At 48.0% G+C, this 24,364-nt stretch overlaps 7 protein-coding genes across 7 annotated transcripts; 3 read left to right on the forward strand and 4 right to left on the reverse strand.

Moving 5' to 3' along the window:
- Positions 1 to 111: 111 nt before the first annotated feature.
- On the reverse strand, positions 112 to 1,196 carry T069G_11404 (nmrA-like family domain-containing protein; the record flags this gene model as incomplete). Its single annotated transcript, XM_056178609.1, has 2 exons — positions 112 to 1,091; positions 1,136 to 1,196. The coding sequence occupies 2 exons, from the start codon at positions 1,194 to 1,196 to the stop codon at positions 112 to 114; spliced, it is 1,041 nt and encodes a 346-aa protein (XP_056023483.1).
- Positions 1,197 to 1,762: 566 nt separating this feature from the next.
- T069G_11405 (ankyrin repeats (3 copies) domain-containing protein) lies at positions 1,763 to 8,381 on the reverse strand (the record flags this gene model as incomplete). Its single annotated transcript, XM_056178610.1, has 5 exons — positions 1,763 to 1,896; positions 1,961 to 2,314; positions 2,389 to 7,389; positions 7,757 to 8,250; positions 8,317 to 8,381. 5 exons carry the CDS (start codon positions 8,379 to 8,381, stop codon positions 1,763 to 1,765), a joined length of 6,048 nt encoding a protein of 2,015 aa, XP_056023484.1.
- Positions 8,382 to 9,160: 779 nt separating this feature from the next.
- T069G_11406 (uncharacterized protein) lies at positions 9,161 to 10,096 on the reverse strand (the record flags this gene model as incomplete). Its single annotated transcript, XM_056178611.1, has 1 exon — positions 9,161 to 10,096. The coding sequence occupies one exon, from the start codon at positions 10,094 to 10,096 to the stop codon at positions 9,161 to 9,163; it is 936 nt and encodes a 311-aa protein (XP_056023485.1).
- Positions 10,097 to 10,765: 669 nt separating this feature from the next.
- Positions 10,766 to 14,148, forward strand: T069G_11407 (subtilase family domain-containing protein; the record flags this gene model as incomplete). Its single annotated transcript, XM_056178612.1, has 6 exons — positions 10,766 to 12,113; positions 12,181 to 12,306; positions 12,361 to 12,686; positions 12,856 to 13,043; positions 13,105 to 13,456; positions 13,513 to 14,148. The coding sequence occupies 6 exons, from the start codon at positions 10,766 to 10,768 to the stop codon at positions 14,146 to 14,148; spliced, it is 2,976 nt and encodes a 991-aa protein (XP_056023486.1).
- A 515-nt stretch (positions 14,149 to 14,663) lies between these two features.
- On the reverse strand, positions 14,664 to 15,908 carry T069G_11408 (gag-polyprotein putative aspartyl protease domain-containing protein; the record flags this gene model as incomplete). Its single annotated transcript, XM_056178613.1, has 1 exon — positions 14,664 to 15,908. The coding sequence occupies one exon, from the start codon at positions 15,906 to 15,908 to the stop codon at positions 14,664 to 14,666; it is 1,245 nt and encodes a 414-aa protein (XP_056023487.1).
- A 1,615-nt stretch (positions 15,909 to 17,523) lies between these two features.
- On the forward strand, positions 17,524 to 18,552 carry T069G_11409 (uncharacterized protein; the record flags this gene model as incomplete). Its single annotated transcript, XM_056178614.1, has 4 exons — positions 17,524 to 17,869; positions 17,920 to 18,131; positions 18,181 to 18,428; positions 18,483 to 18,552. 4 exons carry the CDS (start codon positions 17,524 to 17,526, stop codon positions 18,550 to 18,552), a joined length of 876 nt encoding a protein of 291 aa, XP_056023488.1.
- Positions 18,553 to 19,520: 968 nt separating this feature from the next.
- On the forward strand, positions 19,521 to 24,339 carry T069G_11410 (PAN domain-containing protein; the record flags this gene model as incomplete). Its single annotated transcript, XM_056178615.1, has 3 exons — positions 19,521 to 21,764; positions 21,832 to 22,861; positions 22,940 to 24,339. The coding sequence occupies 3 exons, from the start codon at positions 19,521 to 19,523 to the stop codon at positions 24,337 to 24,339; spliced, it is 4,674 nt and encodes a 1,557-aa protein (XP_056023489.1).
- Positions 24,340 to 24,364: the final 25 nt, after the last annotated feature.

A 24,364-nucleotide genomic window follows, 5' to 3' on the forward strand; every position in this document is an offset into this window, starting at 1 on the left:
CAGTACCTCGTGCTCAAAGTTACGATAACTCTTCTCCTTCAGCATAACTTCTTAATACAGTTGACTCGGTTTTAAACATCTAGTACAGATATATGTCCTGAAAGTAGCATTTTATGGCATGTTGCTAACTTTTCGCACCACAGTTCTATCTCTGTAATCTTTCAGCACCGATTTTGCTTCTCCTGTGTAACCCGTCTTTATCATCCATTCTCGGACGGACTTGACTCTAGTAGGCAATATCTCGTCAAGCAGATCGTAGTCTCTCTTGCTCAGCTCATCCTTCCAACAGTTCCAGAACCCGCCGTAGCTTTGCCTGTAGGTGAGCAAAGTGGGATCGTTGGGATCGGCTGAATGGCCAACCTTTCTCTCTGGATCTGGCACAGTTCCCCGGATAAAGTATTCATCTAGGGTGAAGTCTTTGTATACCGCTTTCTTGCCTGTCAGCTCAGTGAAAGTGGCTGCAAGATCACTCCAGTTGACGTCTTCTGTGCCAATGTGCAGATTGATACCATTGCTGCGAGCCGGCGTGTCGAAAGCCCATCGTACATATTTTCCATAGTCCTCAAGATGCATCAGAGGGAATTTCGCTGACCCAAGAGGAGCAGCGAAAACAAGCGTAGTCGGGTCGCTGGGGTCAGGAGTTGGTCGAAGAAGCTCCGTCAAAGACTCCACGTATGTACAAGCTGTTAAAACCGACCAAGCCATCGGGGTTGTTGGTTGCGCGGAGATGTAATCAGCCACTTTTCCCTTTGCATCGAGAAAAGATCGGTATTTAGATTGGAAATTGCCAAGCTTGGATGAATACTCAACGCTTGAGTACACGAAGTGCTCCAAGCCGAATTCTCGAGACAGTTCATAGAGACGGATGCCCCAGTATACCTCAGCCTTTTCCCCGATGGCAAGTCCATTTGTGTTGACAAAGATTCCGTTAACGCCATTGAGAGCCTGACGAAGAGTTGGTTCATCGTAGGCGTTTCCTTCATGGATTGTTACTCCTGGGATAGCTGCCAAATCCTGGGCGTCTTTTGATGAAGCATTTCGTGTGACTATGCGCAAGTTAAACTTTCTATTAGAGGCTAAGGCTTTGCTTTCTGTTAGTGGCAGTACAGAACTTTGTTAAGAGAAGACCACAGACCTTTAACAACTGGTACGCCTTGGGCGCCTGTTCCGCCGATAATCAATATGGTTTTCTTCATCTCAAGATTGTATAGCAAAGATATCGAATTATGTTGGTGCCTGTTTTGTGTTGTTTGGCATCAATGAAGTAGAGACATCGTATATATAGTAAAATAAACATGTTCAGCCAAGTAAAGTAGTTCTTGTGATTACTTGAGCAGCACAACAAATAAAACAAGATCGGACGTCATCAGTTTCGATTCTATCCGCTAGAGCTAAAATTTTAAATTTTAGTGCCAGACCACATCGAAGTCCGGATAGAAGCCTGAGTTCGGATAGAATCCCACGTTTTTCAGAGGGATTATAAATCTTCAGACTAAGAAACGAGTGGCTCTCTATAAAACGCCACGGATACTCATGGAGTCTTCCATAGTCTCATAGCTTAACCCGTTACATGAACCGTGAATCTCATAATGACGGCGTGACTCTTTTAACATTAATAATGAACGTTATTTGGGATAGCAATGAATACATAGTCGTAAGACAGTTTATTTTCTATACCTAAAAAATTAATTAATAAGTCTACTAATTTTATATAAAACTGTGAAACACATCTCATAATTATAAATTGTACTTACCTAGATTCTTAGCTGATAGCCTTGTATATGAATGGATGATCCGAGTCCCCGGAGAAGTTAACATTAATGGTACATAGCGTGGATTCGAAGACGGTTACAACGGGGTAGAGTTTCCAGTGGATAATAGGCGTCTCAACCTTCGCTTTATTGAGTCAACTGTCAGCCTCAACTTCTGCCTTTCACTCACGTCAGACAAATGAACTCACCAACAATCTCTCCATTTCGAGTGAAGAAGATCATTTTCTCGTTCCAGTCGATGCCACACCCTATCTTGACACTCTGTGTGAACGGCCCTATCTTCTGCGACGCCGGTTGCTGCGTCTGATCCCCGATTGCGGATATGAAAATGCGACCGTCATCGCTCTGGAATCCGATCGAGGGGTGAAATTTGGTCCCGGGCAGAGAGCTGCCAAAGTCAACAAACTCTCCGCAAAGGCCAATAGCGAAATTGACAGGACCCTCCTGCGACTCGGGGGCTGATGCCTCTGCTTCAAAGTACGCGTGGCGCTCACCACGGATCGGAAACGGGTGGTTGGCTCGAAAGGTCCGTGTTATGTTATCTGTTTAACTATTAGTTGATGCCTTCTGGTGAAGAATAAGCGTATGAGGGGGTGAGGATGCGCGGCGGGTTTACCAGTTTTCTTGCTCGTGACGGAGAGCGTAGTAACATCCCAGCGGTCGGTATCAATATTTTCAGCCGCCAGCGGCAGAGATGCAAGTAGAGTAGACGGCAATAGAGTTTCGCCCTTAGGTTTTTCGGAAACTAGCAATTCTTCACGGCGTGAGTATGCCTCCGCCATGTGGTATCGAAAATGGCCGAGAGTCCACATATCATCATCTGTAATTTGCGAGGCACTCTCGAGGAAATCTCTGGCGCTAAGTATCCTGTCTATGAAGTTGATCTCAAAACAGGATCGGAGAGCAGTGAAGGCTTGTTTGGGATTCCAAGTCGCCATATCGATCTCGTCCAGGAGCAAACGAGCCCTTCTCTGGTTGACCTCGCCACTATCGTTGTCTGAAGAAGAACCCACGCAATCTGACAGTGCTTCCAAAAGCTCGTCTGTTGTCCAGATACGCTCTCCGCTTTCTGACTTTTGCGCCAGACACCATTCCATCATTTCCACGTCCCTAGCAGCTATTAAACCCGTCTGCCCTTTGCTGTTCTTTTCATTCACTTTAGCCCCGTTGGATATCAACAAAGAGCATATTGGGCGGTCTGATGATTTGATTGCGGTCCAGAGAGGCGTATGACCCTCGTTGTCTATCGTTGCTATGGCTGCTTCGTGATCGAGTAATATAGACATTATCTTGTAGGCACTTCCCCGCCAAGAAGCAGCAGCAGTGTGAAGCGCCGTCCTGCCCGCATAGTCCTTAGCATTAATGTCTATAGAGCCAAGTTTCAGGCATCGCCGCAGAACGTCGGTATCGTTGCAGTCTACGGCAATGTGAAGTAGTGTCCTTCCCCTTTTGTCCAGGCGGTTGACGTTTTTGTCCCGTTCCAGGAGCAGCTCGATGACATCTAAGCGTTCCCAGAAAACACATTGCATCAGAGGAGTCCACCCGTCTCTATCTGTTGTATTGAGATTGGACCCCGCGTCTGCTAACAGTAGAGTAATGTTGTAATTGTCAGAGCCCTGGTGGATAGGAAGCTTCCCAGCCTTGGATTGGATATTAGGGTTGGCTTTTGCCTGCAGCAAAAGCTCAACGACTGTTTCCAATCCATTATAAGCCGCCCGGTGTAGTGGTGTATTTCCTGATGCATCCTGCACGTCTAGCATGGATTCGTTCTCGAAGAGTTCGATCAGCCGCGTTGTAAAAGCCAAATTACGGGTGTTTAGGATAAGATGTAGAGCAGTATTGCCGTCCTCGTCCTGCGAGTCAATATCCGCTCCCTTTTCAAGCAGTGCCTCAAATATTTCTGTATTTTCAAGGTTTACAGCCTCAAGCAGCGGGGTTCTGCTTGATACGCCTCTTGACGTTAGGTCTGCATCTAGCTTCAAAAGAGCTTTGACGATATCTAGCTGTTGTTCCGTCACTGCAATTAAAAGAGCTGTCCTCGAGTCGCTTGTCTTGGCGTTCACATCTAGCAGTGTCATATCTTCCAGGTCAAGCTGGGCGCCGGCGTTGCCACGATCTGGAGTATCGTTCGTGCTATCAGCTAGCAAAGTCTCTCCTAGAATGATTCTTACGGTATTGAAGCTTTCGGCCTCAGAAGCTTGTATCAGAGGTGGTATTTTCTTGTACGGCTGTTTGTGTAACTTAGGGCCAGATTCCCAAAGCTCTCTGACGATTTTTGGGTTCTCGAGGTCAATGGCATAGTGGAGGGAGGTTTTATCGTTCTCATCCACAGCATCCAAGTCAGCCCCCGCCCGGAGAAGCAGCTTGATCGTGGTAATGCTATTCGCTCGAACGGCGAGGTGCAAGGGCGTAGCCTCGTTGTAGTCTTTGGCATTTAAGTCGGCACTGGCGTCTATTAGTAGCCGCACAATATTTGGAAACTTAACCGCCAGGTGTAGAGCCGTCTCCTTCAATATGGTCCGCGCATAGACGTCTCCGCCGCCGCGCAGTAAGTCCTCAAAGATTTCGTGGAGACCAGATTCAGCTGCAATGTGCAATGGAGTCCATCTATCGGAGTCCGAAACATTCGGGTCCGCGCCGCTCTCAAGGAGCAGTCGAATGACATCCCGATGCTTGCCTGAGACAGCAAGATCAAGAGGAGTGCGGTTCTCGGCATTCTTGACATTTGGGTCAAACCTTGGTAAGAGAGCTCTCACAATCTCGGTATATCCTTTGGAGGCGGCAATGTTCAGGAGATTTTCTCCAGGAGTAGAGGTCTGGATGGGTATGCTTGGATGAGAGGAGTCCATGTAGTTAAGGAGGTATCGCACAACAATGAGTTGCCCAGATGTGACGGCCCGATAGAGCAGCTCGTTGCATTCTTTCACCGCTATTATTGTGTACGGGCCTTTGCCAACCTCTTCTTCATTTTGGTTGTTTGTGTCGTCACCAACTGGTCCCAGGCCCTCCGGTACGAGATCACCGAGGTGGGACAGATGATGCTCCAACAAAATCCTGAGCACATCCAGGTGTCCTGCAGATGCGGATAACTGAATAGCTGTATTACCGGACGAGTCTTCAAGCCTAACATCCACGCCTTTGCTAAGCAAGAGCTCCACAATTGCTGTATACCCAAACTTGGCTGCAATGTGCAATGGCGTGTTTTTCGCGGTTTGATCCACATGAACCAGATTGAGCAAAGATGCGTTATCCAGGCTGTTAACCATGGCTTTCACAACCTCTACATATCCAAGTCTACACGCCAAATTGAGAGCCGTTTGGCCTTCTTTGTCACCTATCATAGCACTGGCCTTATTCTCAAGAAGGACCCTTGTGATATTAATGTCCTTTGAGACAGCATATTGTAACGCAGTTTTACCTTGAGAATCAGCCAGGGTGACGTCTGCTTTCTTCAGACACAGCTCACGGACGAGTCTGACGTGGTCGAATTGTACGGCCAGGATAAGAGCTGTATTTTGTTCGTTGTCCCTGGCATTGATATCGAAGCCAGGGAGGTTCGAGATGTTTTGCAGCATCTCCACCACGCCCCCGATAGCTACAGCATGTATGGCAGATCGGCCGTCAGTGTCAGTCTCGGAAACATCAATGTTTTCGCTGAGCAAGAGCTTGACTGCATCTAAGCTCTCTGTGGAGGCGGCTTTTCTAAGCGCTAAAGAGCCGAGATAATCTTCATCTTTGAGTTTGGCTCCATGTGTCATTAGAGACCTCATGACCTGAACATTGTTGGTGCAAGCAGCCTCAATGAATGCAGAGGAGACGGGAACATTCATTTCCAACACCATTGCCGTAATGTCTGAATGGTTATTTCTGACTGATAGTGCAAGAGCTGATGACAGAGTCTTTGGACTGCTCTTCAGAACGTCCTTGTCGGAAGTCAGAATCCTCTTGGCTACAGCAGTAAGACCAAGTTCACAGACAATTTCAAGGGGAGTGATTTCCTCATTCGCCACTTCCTCCTCCGCTTCCTGGTTATAGATGTCTGTTGATTGGGATTTTAACGAGAACAACTGGCACCATTTGAGACGCAAATCTTCGTTGTCAAAGAATTCTATAATAACGTCTTCTAGCTTTGTACTGTCGTCCTCTTCTTGTTCTCCAGCTGAGGGATTATCTCTGGCTTGATCGTAATGGCGGTGGTAATGAATCGGCCAATATCTGACCGCATAGCTCAGAAATTCCAGTTCAGATTGGTCGGCCTGGAATTTGTTGGATCGCCAATCTAGCCGAGCCCTACACATCTCCCAGTTCTCTGATATTGCGCGAGATATGTACTTAATGCAGAGTATAGCAAGCTTGGCATGATTAAGCAACCTAAAGCCCTTGAGAGAGTCATCTCCTTCGTGGAAATGGCTCGGCAGTTTCTCTGCGAGAAACTTCTTCGTTGCAGCGCTGTAGATGTGGGCAACTTGGCTGTCAGCACGTATCAGCACATCCAAGTATCGGTCAAGATCATGCTCCATCGATCTGGAAATGTGTCGGTCAAGATCCGCCAACGGGTTGTCGCCGACGCCCATGCTCAAGGCAGCGGCAACTGCAAGTTCTTGAATCCGCAGGGGTCGAGCTGAATGCATGACCCAAGACACAACGCTGATAGACCAGTTCAGAACGTGCAAATCTCCCTGCAGCAGGGCTTCTATGCGGTCGCGAGATATGTCATCCTCGGATTTGGGGCAAGTTTCCACTGCGACTGCTATCGCATCCGGGCTAGATAGGGTGAAGTTGCTAGATAATTGTTTTAAGCATCGCTCAGTATGCGAATACGAGTCTTCCCAGATGCTCGCGGTCTCCAGAATGTCTTTTTCGCAAGGTGTAAGTGCAGGCTTTTTCCGGAGAAGAATGTCGAGCTTCGCTTTTATAAACCGCTTCCCCGAGTCTTCCGCCCCTGAAGCCAAATCTATTATCTCGTCCGGCTCGTGAGAAAGGCCCGAATTATTTCCTCTGCCCGTCGTGAGCATGGTGTATTGGAAATTGCTGGTAGCAAGGATCTTATCGAGCTTCGTGAAGACGGATCGTGATTCAGGGCTCCAATGTTTAAAGTTGTTAATGGATACGATGATTCTCCACCCGCCAGAATGCCGGATAAGTCTTTGGAAAATGTCCCACAGAATCTCATCTGTCCATGTTCCTATTTTTTTCTGCTGCATATACAAAAGCCGGATGTTCTGGAACAAGGAAGGTCGTTGAGACAGTATTTGGTGGATGACGCTTCTCAGTATTTGATTCGATGTCCGGCTGGAAGCTTCAAACGATTCCAGGAAAAAATCAATCGTAATTGCTCTCGAATATTGCTGTTTAAGCCCTTGAATAAGAAGCTTCAGCAGAGTGGTCTTCCCATAGCCCGGTGGACCAGTGATATTGACAGCTCCTTGTCCGAAAGTCTTGAGAAGCTGCAGCTTTGAAAGGTGTTGCTCGTACAACTGAAGCTCGACATCCGGTTCCAGGAGCTGGATGGCCGAATTTTCGTGGAAGATCCAGCTCGAGGGAGCCAGTTGCTGAAGAAAATCAATAAATTGAGATTCGAATATAGACTCGGGAATGTTGTCGTCGTCTCCAACACCTATGAAATCTCATTAGCTAATTCAGATTTCGACATAATGCACAGGGTGGCAAATTACTCTTTAGGTTCAACAACTTTGGAGTAGATAAATAACTTCTCAAGTCATATTCACTTATTTTGCCAGATTTGTTCAATTGAGATTGAACTTCATCGGCATAGAGGAGAAATGAGTTGATATCTGATTCAGAAGACCCGTCCACGAGATCGTGCTGCACAGCAGTAGCACTGTATGGCAAGTTTCTAACTTCATATCTTGACGCAAAACAATGAAAAATGAAAGAAGATCTCTGAATGGAGGTGGCCAGGTCCGTAAGAACTTGATTTTTTCGTCCGCGAATCATGACTTCGGCGGCATCTAAGCTCTTACCAGCAATATCCTCCCACGCATCCAAGTTAGGCGCAATATGCGGCGTTGCTACAAATACCAACTGTTCGATTAGCGAAGCGGCATCATAGTATCGGGGGCTCCTATTGGCGATGACGATTGCCTGCTTGATTACCAAACCCCCGAGGCCACAGCCTGCCAGAAGGACGCGACGCTTCTTAGGTCCATCCTTTATACAGTCTAGAAGCAGTCGTGCCTCTGTATCTAGATCGGCTGCGGAGCGGATGGAATTCTTCCTCTGTTGCTGTGAGGGAGCCGCAGCTTCGGTTTCCTCAGATGCTTGTTCTTGGAGGGTTTCCCGCTCTTGGAAGGGCATAAACTCAAAAACTTCAGCCTCCGGGATAAGCTGCGGAACGATTTGAGCCCAATCTTTAGGCCTAATCCTATCGAAAGTGGGATCTTTTGATACAGTCTCGCTAGATGCTGACTCTGTCTTTCTTGATTTGCCGTTTGGAGGAAATCCGACGATATAGATGCTGTCACAATGAGTATTGGCACTTCTCAACAACCATTCGAAGGCTCCATCGCTGATTGATACTTACTCAAAGACGCCGTGCGAATCTTCGGGACTGAGTCGAGTCAAGGCCTGTGTTGGGTTCTGTGCCATTTTGCAATGCAGGCAGACGGTTGTGCTATCGTCGAGCTCTGTTAATAGTATTACATTGCCCGATGAGTGGTGACTAAAGCTCAAGATGTTACCAATAGCGTTCTGGGCAGGCAGGCAGGCAGGCAGGCAGGTGCTCAGACTCGAAAAGAATTGAAGTCTGGCCAATGGATCGGGCAACTACCCCTACTTGGTCTTGTGACAAAAACCCAGTAGTTACATGTACCCAGTACACTTACAGATTTAATATGACACTGAGGCAGTTTCTATCTCGGAATGCTCGAAAAGGGCTAAGATCTGACATCAAGCGTCGTAGATATACACTGAGAAGAAGACTTGCCTAAACAATCCCTTACTGGTGTGGTGGCGCCGGGTCGTATGCAAGCAGTGCCCAGGGTTTCCTGGAGGTTTCCACATGGAAGCGAATAGTTTCATAACGCCGCATAGAAGGGATAGAGGGGAAGCAGGTCCATATCACACACTTATGGAAGGGTGAGGACAGTCGCGTGCGTTGCAGCCTGATTCATTTGGAGCTGGAGCGATCTAATTGGTTTGGTCAACCCCATGTGCGGCATAATTGACATGGTGTTGGCCAGGAATACCAACCAGCCCATGCCATTCAATTAACTGCCTGCATATTCGGTGACCAGCTGAAAGATCATGCAGACGAAAAGGCAACCCCTCTCCGCGTGCTGTCCTTTCCTACCCCTCTCAAAGCTTTATTTCCTTATGCCCCTTGGAGTCTTATTTCCTACCCCTCTCGGAGCCTCATTTCTTATACCTCATTTTTCATCTGCTGTCACATTTGTCTTGTCTTCTGTCTCCCGCCACTCCCCCCCTTTCCTCTCGTACTTTCTCACAGGGTCCAATTCAATCCATGCCATGGCGTCACCATAACTCCTGACCATTGCGGCATCCGGCTGTGCTTCCGTGATGCCCGCCACGTCTTGCCAGCCAAGGTAATTTTTGCCCGGGACAAATATGACTGGATCAGTTTTGTGATCTACTCCCCTCAGTCTCTTCAATCCGTTCACCCAGGAAAACTTCATGTCAGCCTTGGCTTCAACTTCGAAATAAGCCCGAAACGCCGAGGTGCCCTCTCGGCGTTGTAGAAGGATTCCGGTGTGGATCTGTTTGACCACCCCTGACTTTCCGTGGCGGCTCTCATTGAGTCTTAGGAAGACTCCGTTGTTGCTCCCCACCCTCTTCTCCAGCAGCCGGGCGGTACCAGAGAAAGTGGCCTGGTCCGTATAGCCGTAGGAAGACTTTTTGGCCCACGCTCCATTCGCCGAGCCGCCCACGCAGCCTGGTCCACCCTGGATTCCCATATTGCCGCTGATGTTGACCTCTGCATTAACATCGGTTTGCTTCCACACGTGGGGGCCATTGGGCCATAGCTCTACCACCTCTGGGTCCTGGCTGCTGAGAGGATCAGTGACATCCTCGAACCGTATATTTACTTCAACGTAGCGGAATCGACGTCTGTCATCAATACCCTCGAAGCGGAACTCGAGGCCGATGAATGTCAACAGGCTCGGGGGCTCTGCATGGATGACTTTGTCCAGCGTGATTTTGATGAGGAATCCGTCCGTAGAATCATCGGTGATGTTCTTACGGTTAGTCTCATCGCCATCTTGCAGTGTGTGCGTGTTGGCATCGCTCTTTTCCAACCCAAGTTGTATGGGGATTGTGAATCCTTGTTCTTCGGCGTGGCTCATCTTTACCGTATAGTGCTTAGGTAGTCTTAGAAGAAAAGCGAGGTATGGCAGAGAAGACTCTGAATGGTTGAGAACTTTGCCAAAAGTGCCTCAGTCTGCAACTTGACAAGAAGGATAAATACAGATCGAACTACCTTATGGAGATATTTGTAATCAAGATACTCAAAAGTTGGCTCAGCACAAGGCTATGCCCCTGCCTTTGGACATATCTACTAGGACTTATATATGTATTTTTCGTGGGTCTCTTACCAACCACGATCACAGGACTGTTGTCGTAGTCAAGGTACATGTATGTAGGTACTCAGTACATGCAGGCCTGGGTTCGTCAAGCCTCATAACCGGTGGGATTTTGGAGATGCGGCTGAAGCTCTACAGGGGTGGGCACACGCACCTGCGACACGATTGCTAGCATACAACAGATAATCCCCATCCACAAGCAACCTCAATACCTACATGTTATCTACTTTAAGAATATTGACCATTGCGCCAACTGCTACCGGAAGCTTACTGGGTACTAGACTAGCATCTTCTGAAATTTGTATGCTTCGGCTGCATTCGCTCCATGGTCCACTGAGGAGATCAGAGCCACCTCTCGCCTTGCGCCAGCATTTCTTCATCATCCACGTATTCAGCTGGGTACCAGCGGGTTGCTGAACTTTTTCTCTCAGGATGGAACCCGTTCAAGTACTCAGGGTCTCAACAAACGCCCGTGAACCAACATTATCTCTCCAGCGTGCCCAATCCTTCGGTATACGGGAGGGACATATGGAACCAAAGAAGCAGAATGTGACGTACCCCAACGACAGCGGAGGAGTGGCAAATAAGCCTACGGAATATGATAAGAAGAGCGAAAAAAAGATCGAAAAGGATGAAAAGGCCGAAAAGAAAGCCCCAGTTGGTGGTAGCAGGGTTCAGCGACTTCGAAATCTGACCAAAGCTCAGGAATCGCTGGCTGACGAGTTATTTGAGGAGGAACTGCCCAAAACCGCGCAAGAAATATTCCGGAAGAACTACGCTGAGAACTCTGAAGTTCTTTCGGAGCAGGGCTTCAATAATCTAAATCTATTTGATCAGATCCTGAATCGTCTAGCCGAGGAGGCTAAAGAGACACCTGCCTTGATTCGAGATCCGCCGAGCCGAGTTCGTGAATTTATACAATACCTGGTAATCAGTCACCCTCAAGTTATTTGTCAGTCGCACGATGAGGGGAACCAAACGAGACTACTCGAGAGAGCGCTCAAGAAGTGCAAGCCCCTGGCCTTCGACGTCATCAGTCTAATTGTTTCCGATGAGGACCTACAAGCGCTGGAGGAGACGTGTCCATACCAAGTCAATGGAACTTCTGTTTCCAACAAGAATTGTGCACTTTCACAGTTCTATCTCCCGGGGCCTCTTCGGTCGGAATACGGCAAGAAACAGGAACCGAAGCGATGCCTACATGATCTTGTCGATCAGAAACGGTTTCTCTCGTGGGCATCCAAGTACAAAGATCAGATAGCAAAGGCCGTCGAGCTTCCAGAAAAGCACAAAGATGGCTATGAGACCTGGCTTCACATCGCTCTCGAAGACCAAACAGCTTTTAGCACGACAAGAACCCAGGAGGAGATGGAAGACTTCCACAAGAGCTTCTTGAGTCTGATTAGGTTGTGCCCGGACACAGACCCGAAGAGAAATCTACTCTTATTCTGCGACAGTGATGGGCGCACACCGCTCCATAGAGCAATTGACCTTTTTAGACATCCTGACATCGATTACGCACGTTTGTCGCAGGTCATAGAGGTTCTCGTCCGCCGCTGTCCAGAGTCAATCTATGCCAAAGCGCAGTACAAGGATGCCAAACAGCCCGTCCTTTCAAAGACCCCTTACCGTCTTCTCAAAGACATTCCTATCACTGGCTCCAATGAGAAACGGAAGGAAGCAATGGAAAACGTTGATCGGCTTTTAAAACACGTTTGTATCCGTAGCAATCGTACTAAGACCGAGAAACAGAAGTATCTCCACGAAAAGCTAGCAGATGGTGAGTGAGACATCTTATTTCGTCTTTCTGTTAACAGAAAAAAAATTGACAACTGATCGTCTGACAGCACCGGAGATTCACCTCGATCTTGCCAAGGTGATTGGATCAGGCAAAAAATACATGGACGAAAGAGCACAAAAGGTCAAGGTGCAACTAGATACCGCGCTCGAGTATGTAAGCCTACCTCAATACCGTATGGAACAAGACAATATTAGTGCCGAGATCAATGCGGTCCCGGAAAAGCCAGTTATAGACCACGAAAAGAAGAAAGTAGTTGAACGCAACCCGCATGTGGCTATATTCCAGTGGCTGAAAGAGAAGAAAGTCGAGAAGATTTTTAGGGTCTCGGTCGAAGACCGCGAGCAGGACCAAATACCACATACGGATATGGCCATTCATACTTGGTTGGCGCCGTTTGATGTCGAGATATGGGACTGGAGAAAGTATGACATCAGCAGCGAGACAATTCTCAAGGGCGCAGCAAACACCAGGGAGCTTCATCTATACTGGAGCGGAAACGTGGCTGTGATGCAAAGCTGGGCTTGTAAAAAGGGCTTGGCTCGACTAAAGAAGGTCGGTCCAACATACAAGTATCCTTTATTAAACTTCCTCTCAATCCCGACGTTCCGCAGATAGATGCTTACACGGAGTATAGGTTCAATCAATTACTATAGTGTTAGCCGAAAAGGTTTGGCTCTACCCAAAGCGCGTATTCCTATAGCCGGACTAACTTTTGCGACAGTCGATGGAAACCGAAGAGGTCTGTCAAGCAGCTTTCGACAATTTTAAAGAGAAGTTTTTGAAGCGACGAAAGAATGATGTTAAAAAAGAGAATATTAAACTACGACTTCCACAAGACTCAAATCACCGCGTGTCAGTCGGACAAGACTCAAGCACAAAAGGCTCGACCAATGATTTTCTTGCCTCTGAGTAAGTAGCAGTCACTGGAAAAGTTTCTTTTAAGTAGGTCTATGTCTAACTTGGGCTGTAGGCCGGTTTGGATTCGGAAGATGCAAGAGATGATTGACTTGCTATTTACTTTCAAGAAAGTCCCGAGAGAGGACGTAGTAAAGATTGCGCTCATCGACAAAGGCGTGGATAGAGAAAACCCCGAAGTCCTCGCCATTGAGAGGGGTCAGTCCTTTTACCACGGAGGAAGGGTCCTGGGGCACGAGGAAACTTGGGACCCTGAGTTCCGGGAGTGGGATGCCCGGCCACCGATTCACGGAACACAAATGGCCATTTGCATACAGAAAATCTGCCCCATGGCGAGGCTATATGTTGCAAGGATGGATGACTCAAGGTCGGACACGCAAGAATTCACCCTCGAGTCTGCAATCAATGTATGAAACCTAACCTCTATACACACCGTGGATATAGACTAATGCTTATTGAACAGGCTATAAACTGGGCCAAGGAGATGGGTGTTAACATCATCTCAATGAGTTGGTCGTTTAAGGCCAAAGGCGAAGATTACGGTGTCGACGAGATTGCGAACTTCAAGCGAACCATCGCAGAAGCCAAAGCCGACGGCATCCTGTTGTTTGCCTCGCTAAACGATATGGAAGGTGTCAACATTGATGACTATTATCCCTGCGGCTTGTCAGACGTGTTCAAGATCGGATCTGCAACCAAATGGGGCGACAGAGCTTCGCATAGCCGAACAGGATCCGACTTTATCCTGCCCGGCAAGGACATCTCGTTGCCTGACATTGATGGTCAGATGAAAGAGGTGAGCGGCAGCTCTATTGCAACTGCGTTTGCTGCTGGCTTGGCCGGCCTTGTCCTTTATGCACTTAGCACGCATCTGAATATCGAGGATGAGGTAGAGGAGTCCCTGAAGATGGATCGGTTGAAGCAAGCCAAGTCAAGGGAAGGTATGAACACAATATTTAATATTCTAAGCGGCAATAGGCAGGGCTTGAAGACAAACGATGTGTGGGTAAGTTTAGATGATAAGTTTCCAGAAAAGCCAGATAAGGGTGAACCCGGCCCAGATATTAAAGATTTTATAAAGAGTATTGTTCCTAAGTAAATATATATGGGTTTATTATATAATATATTATTACTGTTCATACTGGCCCTTATAAGTTAGTATGGTAATGAGTTCCTAAGGGATCAACTACAGTATTTCACCATTCGGTCTCCCGTAGCCACTTAGTCAATTTTTGTGGCAATGCCTCCTTGATTCCTCAGTCGGAAGAAGCAAAATCCAACCATTAATGAGCAAGGCTATTAAGTAGTTAGATCTTCTCTGCGATTTCGCGACCTTCTAACCAATAACCACCTTGTTGCGAATAAGACGGACAATTTTTCAACTCACATCTCAGGAGCATTGGTCAATCGAGATGAACGTAAATGAGAAAATAGAAGAAGCATATGTAAGTCATAATGTACGGAAAAACAATGCGTGAGACAAAAGAATCCCTTCCTCCAAAATTTTTCGTTTAACAGTCTCCAGCTATCTTGGTGTTAATTCTGCTTCTCTTATGAACTTGGACCAGCACTTGTGGGCGACATTCCATGCTCTCGGGCTTATTGTCACCTTGCTCACTTCCTCAGAGGAGTCCCTATACAGAATCGCTTCTTTAACCGACTTATCAGGTCAGTATCATTGCGAACATTCTCCTTGGCCGTATGTGATGCAGCTGCCCATTTTGCTTTACGTTCTTTTCTTGAAGCCTCCCAACACTGCTGTCGTGCTTTCTCGTCTTGGGAAGCCTTTTCTTGTTGCTCTTCAGGCAAACTCATTATCCAGTCGCGACTTTCATCTCGTCTGTAGAGTTCTTCCATTTTTTCCCATTTTTCCAATTGTTCCAGTTCATGTTGGGTCATCTCGGGACTGAATGCCTTGGGGGAAGCCACTGCATCAATTAGATAAAACTCAAGGTAATGATTGGCGCGCTTACCATTCTTGTTCTTAAGTAGACGGAGATTGCAAAAATAGGAAGAATCATCGTCGAAATGATCCTTGGAATCCATGTCGAAGAAGTGTTCCTCCTGCTCCGAGAATATGTTCATGTTGAACAAATAGCTGTTGCTTAAAACAACGTCCATGCACAGATCTTCAAGCACATGGAAGGTGCATTGCACTGTTGTTTTACCTACTTTCCACTGTACATCTCGTACAATGCCACTCGTCATGGTTGTGGATCCATCAGCGAGTTCGACTTCAACCAGATTTCTGACATCAGAGTCAATATCTAGCCCAATCTTCCGGGCAAATGCACCATTGATAAACATGGCGTCAGAGCCTGTATCCGGAAGTGCCGCAGTCAAATGGCCGTTGATATACCCCCGCAAACGTTGCTTCTTGCCCCCTAGAAAACTCAACGAAAACCGGTTGAATACCCCAAGAAGCCTGACTTGAATGCGATCGCGGAACTTTTTCAGCGTATTTGTTGCTTGTAAGAAAGAACTTCCTAGAACCAGATCACGAATGCACCCGGGGAGGATCCAGCAGTTTATCATGTGCTTCTCTCGTTGCTTGGCAAATTCCCACGGCACTTGTACCATCCCAGGAGACTCTACCACCTTTTCATTGGCCAGTGTTATCTTTTCTTGTGTCCCAGGAACAGGAAGAAGGCCAAGACGAGAGGCTAATTCTGATGATATGAAGCACTTATCTGCTCCAGTATCCGGAAGGGCCTCTATGAGCATTCCATTTACCGTCCCAGCCACGTAATATTGTTTGTCTGCGGAGTCGACAAGGGGGTATTCTTGATATATTCGCCTGTTGAGCAGTTTTTGGGTTAATTGATCCAGAATATTGTGTGACCGCATTCGCGCAGACATGGTAGATTTGGAAACCTGTCTTCGAGAGGCCAGGCCAGAACGTGGACGCGGATTAGCCAGAAAGAGATCATGATGTTCATGAAGTAATGTGCGTAGGTCAACCAGTGGTGAACCATTATCATCCAAGGACTTTGAATAGTTATACCAATGTCGAGATACGGCTGCCCATGTTTCATGGTCCCTAGGGTCGTCTTCAAGGGTCATACGGTATCTCCCAATTTCTCCAAGGCATTCAATCCACGTATCTTTAAATAAAGGTGCCGTCTCATATAATAAAGCCATCGTGCTATACGCAATATAAATAAAATTAAGCATATGCTCAAGAGGAACCGGTAACCTCTGTCTTAAATTTTCAAGAAAAGAAAATATTCCATGCCGCCACATTCGCGCAGGCATGCTATATTTAAAAGCTAGTCTTCGAAGAGCCGGACTAGCGGATGGATGCTGACTGGCTAAGAAAAAATCGTGATGCTCATGAAGTAATGTACGATGAAGGGCGATAAGTGCCTGCCACTGTTCGTTATTTAGCTGCTGGGGCGGGTTTTTGCTGGCTGATTGAGTATTATCAACTTCAATACACTTGCTCTCCACCATAACTAATCCAGCGTATATCCCTTTAACTTCAGCAACAAGCTGTTCCTGAGATATTGGTCTGGTTTCAGGTTGCCGAATTAATTGCGTTATAGAGGGGTCTTCGGTATAGGAATCATCTGTCTCAGGCTCCTCCACTTCATGCTGTGCTACCTTGGCTCGGGATGTCGGCTTAAATCGATTGCCTGGTAGTGATTGTGCTTTGAGCTGAGAAGATCTCAGTAGACCATCGCTGCTTGGGCTCCAAAGTTGGTGAGTGCTTGAACCTTGCCCACGACCAAATTCTTTGACGTTATCGGCTAGCTGTCTGCCACGTCCTCCCCTAGGCGTAGACGGCAGGGGAGAGCTATCAGAATACCGGCGCTTCTTTTGATCCTTATCTGCTTCGCTTTTGTGCATCTTGAAGGTCCAGTCATCTGTTTTGCTTTGTCGCATTTCTTGCCCTACTTTCTCTTTCCTCCCTTCCCCCTCATCTCTCTTTTCGAGCCAATCGGAATAGCTTGCTGGCGTAACCGACGACATTGTTGCTTATTACCTGGCCAAACGCATATTTTAACTTCTTCGTGAAGATGGAAACGGATATGTAATAGAATGATATCGTTACTGTCCTGGCGCCGATATCTTTGATATGTGGAAAAGGATTATAGGGGAACTGACGTAAACAATTGTAACAGCTAGGCAGCCGTGCTGCGCCACCTTGGGCTTTGTCTTGGGACTTTCATGCATGCATCTGTACCTATTAGATTCAATCTCGCCAAATCCAGACTCCTGCCCAGCCACCGATTTATTTGTGTCTAACCACTAACGAACGCGCTTGGTGACCGCTATGAGCCTTGAGCTTTGTGCAGCCTTATTTGGATCTTCATTGATTCATATTCCCCTTCTTGGCGGCAAATCCCTCAGTTTTCAGTCATATTTAAGTACGGGTCCTCGCTTCGTCGAGAGAATTTCTCATTCGTTACACAGTTGGGTAGGTTGCAAAAATATTGTAGTCACCTAGTCATCATTCTATCCCTGCAGAACAATGGCGAGAGCGCGAGATTCAAGCGATAATAAATTCTTTCATCAGAAAGAGGGATTTGCGCAAGTTGCAAGGTGGATTGCCCTCGACCCTGACAAGGAAACGTCCATCTACCGCAAATTCGACGAGCTTGCAGCCCGAAATCTGCTGTACTTGCAATCTGAACTCCTAGTTCTCGAGAATAAACTGGATCAACTAGATAGGAGTGATGCCAAAAGCGATGACATGGATCTGGCAGATGCTATCATGACATGGGAAACACTAGAGCGACAGTGTAATACCGGTAGTGAGAAAGCACGAGTCCGCATGAACTTAATTGTCAAGATACGAGCTAAACTAAAAGAATACCGTTCGTTAAACGTCTCATATCACCTCGAGCAACGGCTAATTACTATTTAGATGAAGCACTACTGTTGCAAAGCGAGATAGCAAAATTGAAGCAGCCTTCCAAGCGTATTCTTGATATATATCGAGAATGGTTCAACAATCCACGACCTGTACTAGGCGGACTTTCCAAAACATTTTTGGATGACCCAAATGATCTTGCTGGTCTCCATTCATTGGAGACCGACTATCTATCCAACTTATTAAGGCGTTACTGGCCGTTCAAGGTACGCAATCTGATCCAGATTTAGGGAAAGTCAGCTAACCACCTATCAGGAAGAGATCTCTCTGGACGATCGCTACAGTATAGGAAGATATTATGAAAAATCTATATCTGCAGCAACTGCCATCATTACCATTCTCATAGCTGCATTCCTTTTGGTCGGCCCCATAACAGGCCTCTATTTCGTCGCCAACGATGCCGCCAAGCTTGGTATGCTTGCTGCCTTTACGGCGTTGTTTGCCTTGAGCGTTGGTCTAATGACTAACGCGAAGAGAGCTGAGATATTTGCATCTACAGCAGCGTAAGTCATCTCGATATTTCCAAGTTAGTATTATGCTAAATGAATTTTACATAGCTATGCTGCTGTACTCGTGGTGTTTGTGAGCGGTAACATCTCGAATTCTACGACTTTGCCTGCGACTTGAACAACAGAGTTCGTTACAACACACAGTTGAGGCTAACTCTATGCTTATAATATGCCTAATTTTTGGTCGTTGCGCCACTGCACAAGCGTTACGCCTCCTCCAGGCGCAAACTTTTGACATGTCGTGAAAACCGTCGGATATTCAATCATGAGCAACTTCGTTACCTGTCAACGCAATCGCTGGAAGACTATTGCTACAAATCAGTGATTTGTCGTCGCTTTACCCCTGTTCTGGCTGATCTAAGCTTCTCGCAAATCGAGGCTGGCCGAACTCAATCGAGACTCGGCCGGTGTTCGGGCTGGACCCTGACTCGCCACCGATATGACCACTATTCCCACTAGCATCACTACTAGCACAAGGAAAATGCTTAGTAGAGCCCCACGGAAATCTCTTTCTCTCATGTTTGCTCGCAATACGCTACTCCGTATCAAGTCTACTGGCCATTGTTTCGGCCTGGTCCGCACACGCCGTGCAAGTTGATTGGGAGAGATTGGGGTTCCTGAAGTCTAGATTGATCCAGGAACCCTCGGGTCGGCCCCTGTTACAGATGTCTTGAAGTCTTCATAGGCCACCGCCACCAATATGTCTAATTCTAGTCTCCCTGTGGGGAAACAAGCATTCAGCTGAACAAATATCCATGCGAAGTTCCCGAAATTGCAAGAAACTTATGGGACCCGTCAATAGTCTCGGCGCTACGCTCACGATGGCCTCAAAAACACATGATGATTTTATCGATAGTTTTGATGCTACTCTCGGAGTGGCCTTATGGAAAGGGTCGTGACCCAAAGCCAGACATGCAATTCCGCGCCTTGTTGAACGGCCTCCACGGAACATGACCGGATGAAGGCTGCCTTGATATATGAGAGTAAGACCCGTGCTAAACCCTCGAGAGGGATTCAAGCAGTTCCAGTTGTTTACTCAATCAACGACTGTTTCCAGTATTGAGATCGCAAGAACTGCTCGGCAATATGCGCCCTATTCTCGCCAGCGCCATCGCGCTTCTTCTGGCGACTGAGGCAGCTGGCCATGCCATCCCGATCGTCGAAAGCAACGAGTTAGTTGGCCGATCTTCGACATTCCGAGCGAACAACGGCGTTCAATTCGCTGTAGAGACGGGCTTCGATCATCATGGCGGAGATTACAAGTCGGTTACCTCCAACAGCCTTCACGACTGCATCAATGTCTGCTCAACCCAGGCTTCATGCCGAGCCGTCTCCTATTCCGGCAAGACATGTTGGCTGAAGTCCTCTGTCAATGCTGCTGTCAAAAATGGCAAAGTGACCGGCGCAGTTCGTACACAATATGTACCGACTCCGATTACTTGTCCGGCAGATGGAAGCAGTCGGGAGAGGATGCCAGATGGGCGGTACTTTACTATTCAGTGTGGAGTTGACCATCCCCATGGCGACATCAAGTCAACACAAACATTAGACTTTGCCAACTGCATCCTCCTCTGCGATGAAACCAAGGGCTGTGTCGCTGCTACCTGGCGGTCTGGAACTTGTTATCTGAAGAAATCTTTACAATCAGGAGTCGCTGGCACTGGAGCCAGCACTGCTGTGTTGACTTCGCTATTACCAGCTGCTCCGGCTTTCTGCCCAGGCCCAAGCGGTCAGCAGATTAAGGAGACAAGTGGTAGAACTTTTACCGTCTCCTGTAATACTGATCATCCTGGCAGTGATCTGAGGAATAAGCTACTGGCCAACTTTGGAGACTGTATTGCATGGTGTGACGAGACAACCGGCTGCGTTGCCTCTGTCTATCACGATGGCCGGTGTTGGCTGAAGAGCAAGCTTACAGCTTCTACGCCACGAACCAGCAGCCAGTTCGCCGTGCTAAACTCTGCGCTTAGCCCTCCTCCTTCTCTCTGCCCGAGCCAAAACGGAAAACAGATGAAGGAACCAAGCGGCCGAAGCTTTACTGTCGCTTGCAACGTGGACCGTGCCGGCGGTGATATGGCATCCAAGAAGCTCAACAACTTCAATAGCTGTATTACATGGTGTGACCAGACGAGCGGTTGTGTTGCTGCTGCTTACCATGATGGTGAATGCTGGCTGAAGAAGACGCTGTCAAAGACTTCAACGCGCGCGAATGGTCAGATTGCCGTGCTCAGCAGCAAGTTACCGCAGACGTCTACTCACACTACATCTACCTCCACCAAGAAGACTACATCGACATCCACGAAGAAAACAACCTCGACATCCACCACGAAAAGCATATCTACATCTACCCAAAAGACTACATCATCGACCACCAAAGCTTCGTCTACATCGACTAGCTCTCAGTCTTCTCAGCCTTCTACCAGTGCCTCTACCTCAAGCAATACGCTTATCAGCTCCTCCAGCACCAGCTCTGCTGTTACTTCTCCTCCAGCTGAGACCACGACCGCCTCCACGCCCACGACAGACTCTAGCTCAGACAGCTCAACAAGCACTACTGATGCTCCAACAAGTCCCCCAGACACCACAACATCAAGCGGTGTTCAGACTACTGGTTCTCCAGCTCCGAGCGGCACCGCCCAAATCCCGAGCGGACCCCTTACCCTTCCAGCTCAGCCAACTGTAACTCTTCGCCCACTAGCCCCCCCAAACGTCGATGTTGCAGGCACCGAGGTTATCACTCCCAAGGAAGTTTCGCAGCTCTGGTTTGGAAGTACATCGCCAGGATCGGATGACCCAGATGCGGTCAACTCTCCCACAGTCCGCGTTAATGTCACCTTTCAATATCCCTCAGTTATACTTGACAACTCTATCAATATCCTCAATATCCAGTGTGATTCAGATAATAGCCTGTCTGTCAGCTTCGATGGAGCTAAAGCCTATAATGCCGCTAAAGAATCCTGGGCTGAAGCTGAGGGCAGCAGCAACACCCTCATCATCATCACTGCTGCCTCTAGTTGCAGTTCAGACGGTCACTATGTCTATTTTGTCGCTACTCATATTACCTTTGATGACGCGACCAAGTCTGTGAGCTGTTCAGGCTCTATGAAGTCAGTTGCCGACATTGCTCAGGACGTTGGCGTCGACTTTGGTTCCATTGAGACTTCTGTGCCAACTCTTGAGCCAAATCCTGAACTTGCGGCCGCGTATGGATGTACTGCGCCTAGCACAAACGAGGTTGACGGTTTGCCAGCCATTTACTGCGGCCCTGATTTCGATTACCGTCTTAACAACAAACTCGGCTACTACTCTGTTGCAGATGAAGATCTTGATGTAAGTACATACCTACCTTGCTCCCATCTCTTCAATGTCTAGGCTGTAGATACTAACATTCAAACAGGCGACTTTCGCAGCCGTCATACCCGGAGTCCAACTCAGCGACCTTCAGAGCCGAGCCCTTCTTGAGCGTAGATGCTGGCCCTCTTTTGCATGCAAAGCCGTTGCTTGGGTTGATCACGCCGCAACTACAGCGTACAATGCGGTCAAGGACGAAGCCAAATCGATCGGCAATGGAATCGCAAATCTCGCCACAAATCTTGCAAACGATGCTGTAAACAACTTGAAGAATCTTGGAAGCACAATCCTCAATACGGCTGAAAACTTTGCCAAGGGTCTGCTTGCAGCCGTGACATTCATCATCACGGGCGACTATGACCGATCGTTTGACTTTCCCGTGCAAGCTACCCCACCAAAGAGCGCGCTGGATGACTCTCCCTGGGGTGATGGCTTCAAGTTTTACACCTGGACTCCTGATAAGGGCGAGTACTGGGACGCTCAGGACGCAGCCATCGACAAGATTAAGGGTGTCATCATTGGTGAGGCGGATCCGGAGCCTAGCATTGAGCTTTGGTGTGTTGATTGCCAGGCCAATGGTAAGCTCAAGCTTGACGGAAGCGCTTCTTTCTCTCTCATCAACGGCCTCACCAAGGCCCAGCTTTCTTTGGATGGAAGCTTGGACGTTGGTCTTTACCTCGGCATGAACGCTTTTGCTGAGTGGAATCCCAAGGAGCAGTACGACTTCCTGTCCGTGGGTCTGCCCGGGTTGTCGATCCCTGATATTCTCACTATTGGCCCTGTGCTGTCTCTTGGAGTGTCTGCAGATTTGGACATCGCTGCTGTTGGACAGTATCTCGTCGGTGCTGACATGCAATGGACGCAGCTTTCAGCCAAGCTAGATGTTCTTAACCCTAAAAGCTCGTCCAAGTCAGGCTGGACACCAAATATCCGGGACACAGTTCAGGCTGACGGTAGTTTGACTATTAACTCCACTCTTGGTCTCCCTATTACACTTGGATTCGGTCTCAATATCCTCAATGGTAAATATGAGAAGGAGATTAAGCTTGTCGATACCCCGGGTGTTCGTGCCAGCAGTAAGTTGCCCCTTTCCCCTCTTTAAGCATTCCCTTCAAATAATTTGTAGCTAACCATAATGACTTTTCCGTGCATAGTGGAATATGACTTCACCAACGAGGTCAATAACGGCGAAGTCAACACTGACCCCGAGGATGGCTGCTACGGCATCCACTGGAGCGTCGGCATGGTCAACACCGTCGTGCTCGATCTCTCCGACATTAAGCAAGGAAAATACACTCTCGACGAATACGATGCTCCTGTTTTTGCTTCCGGCTGCATCGGTGAGAATCTGACTATCGCCCCTCCTACAGCAACTGTTTCTGCTCCAACTGGTGGCACCACTTCTGTTCCCCCTGCTGGTCCCGACTGCGCCTCACTCAGCTGCCCATCAAGCGATGGCCAGTTTTGCGTGGCAGACGGAGCAACATTCCGGCTGAACTGCAACTTGGTATACGGCTCAACGATTGAAGATGTCTTCAGATCTCGTAGTGCTGATACCTGCACGAGTTCTTGTGCATCTGATGGTAACTGCGTTGGCGTCAATTTCCTCTACTTTGGGTCTTTCAATATTCTCCTTCCCGACTGTTATAAGTTTTCCGACGGAGCTCCCATGAATCCCGCGCCAGCTGGGGTCATGGCTAGCTTCGTAAAAGTGAACTCGCAGCACAAGAGGATTGAACTTGTCCAACGAGCCACGACGGTGACGACCAGTGCTTCTGTCAGTGGTACTGCCAGCGCAAAGGTTCTTGTCAAGGATACGCTCACTTTCACGCCTTCTGCTGCTCCTACGTCTACTACAGCCACTTCAACTGATGCTACATCGACTGCTTCCACTACTGCGGCTGCTACTTCTGCGGCATCTACTACGACTTCTTCCACAGGCACTTCGACTGATGTCACTGCAATCAGCACCTCCACCAGCTCTCCTGATTCAGCTCACGACACTGCCCCTGTCATTATCCACGACGCAACCGGTCACCTGTTGATCAACCCTCATGTAAACGGCAGCTTGTTCATCTCTTCAGCTGACAGCTCCGTGTCACTGACCAGCCTAACCAACGACACCACGTTTGTAGCCGATCTTACTAGGCCCATGGTTAGCGGTGACTCGGCCGGCCGAATTCTGTACTACTTCCCCAGCACCATCTCTGCTGTGGGTGCTTCGCGTCTGCGATTGGGCACATGGGATGCTATTCCCATCGGTGCCGAGATGATTATGCTGTTCCCTACAGTCACTAGCACTGGGGTGACGGTTCTTGTTGCAATGGACAGCACTCAAAACATCTTTTATCCCTTCGTCTGCGACATTGAGGGCCAGCTGAACAAGATCTTCCTCGTATCTGATGCAACAACTGGCGCGTCTAAGCTGATGGATCCTGATTTGACTTATACAGTTATCGGGGGTGTTGCCCAGTCGTGCGTGTCGCTCGCCATGGTGGCCAAGGATCTACCTGGTTGGAGCCCGGGTGGTCCTAAGGCCACACCTACAGACTGAAAGCAGAGTTTTAAAAAGCGTTAGG

Source organism: Trichoderma breve (genome assembly GCF_028502605.1).
Source record: "Trichoderma breve strain T069 chromosome 7 map unlocalized scaffold00008, whole genome shotgun sequence".
In the NCBI taxonomy this organism is placed as follows: domain Eukaryota; kingdom Fungi; phylum Ascomycota; class Sordariomycetes; order Hypocreales; family Hypocreaceae; genus Trichoderma; species Trichoderma breve.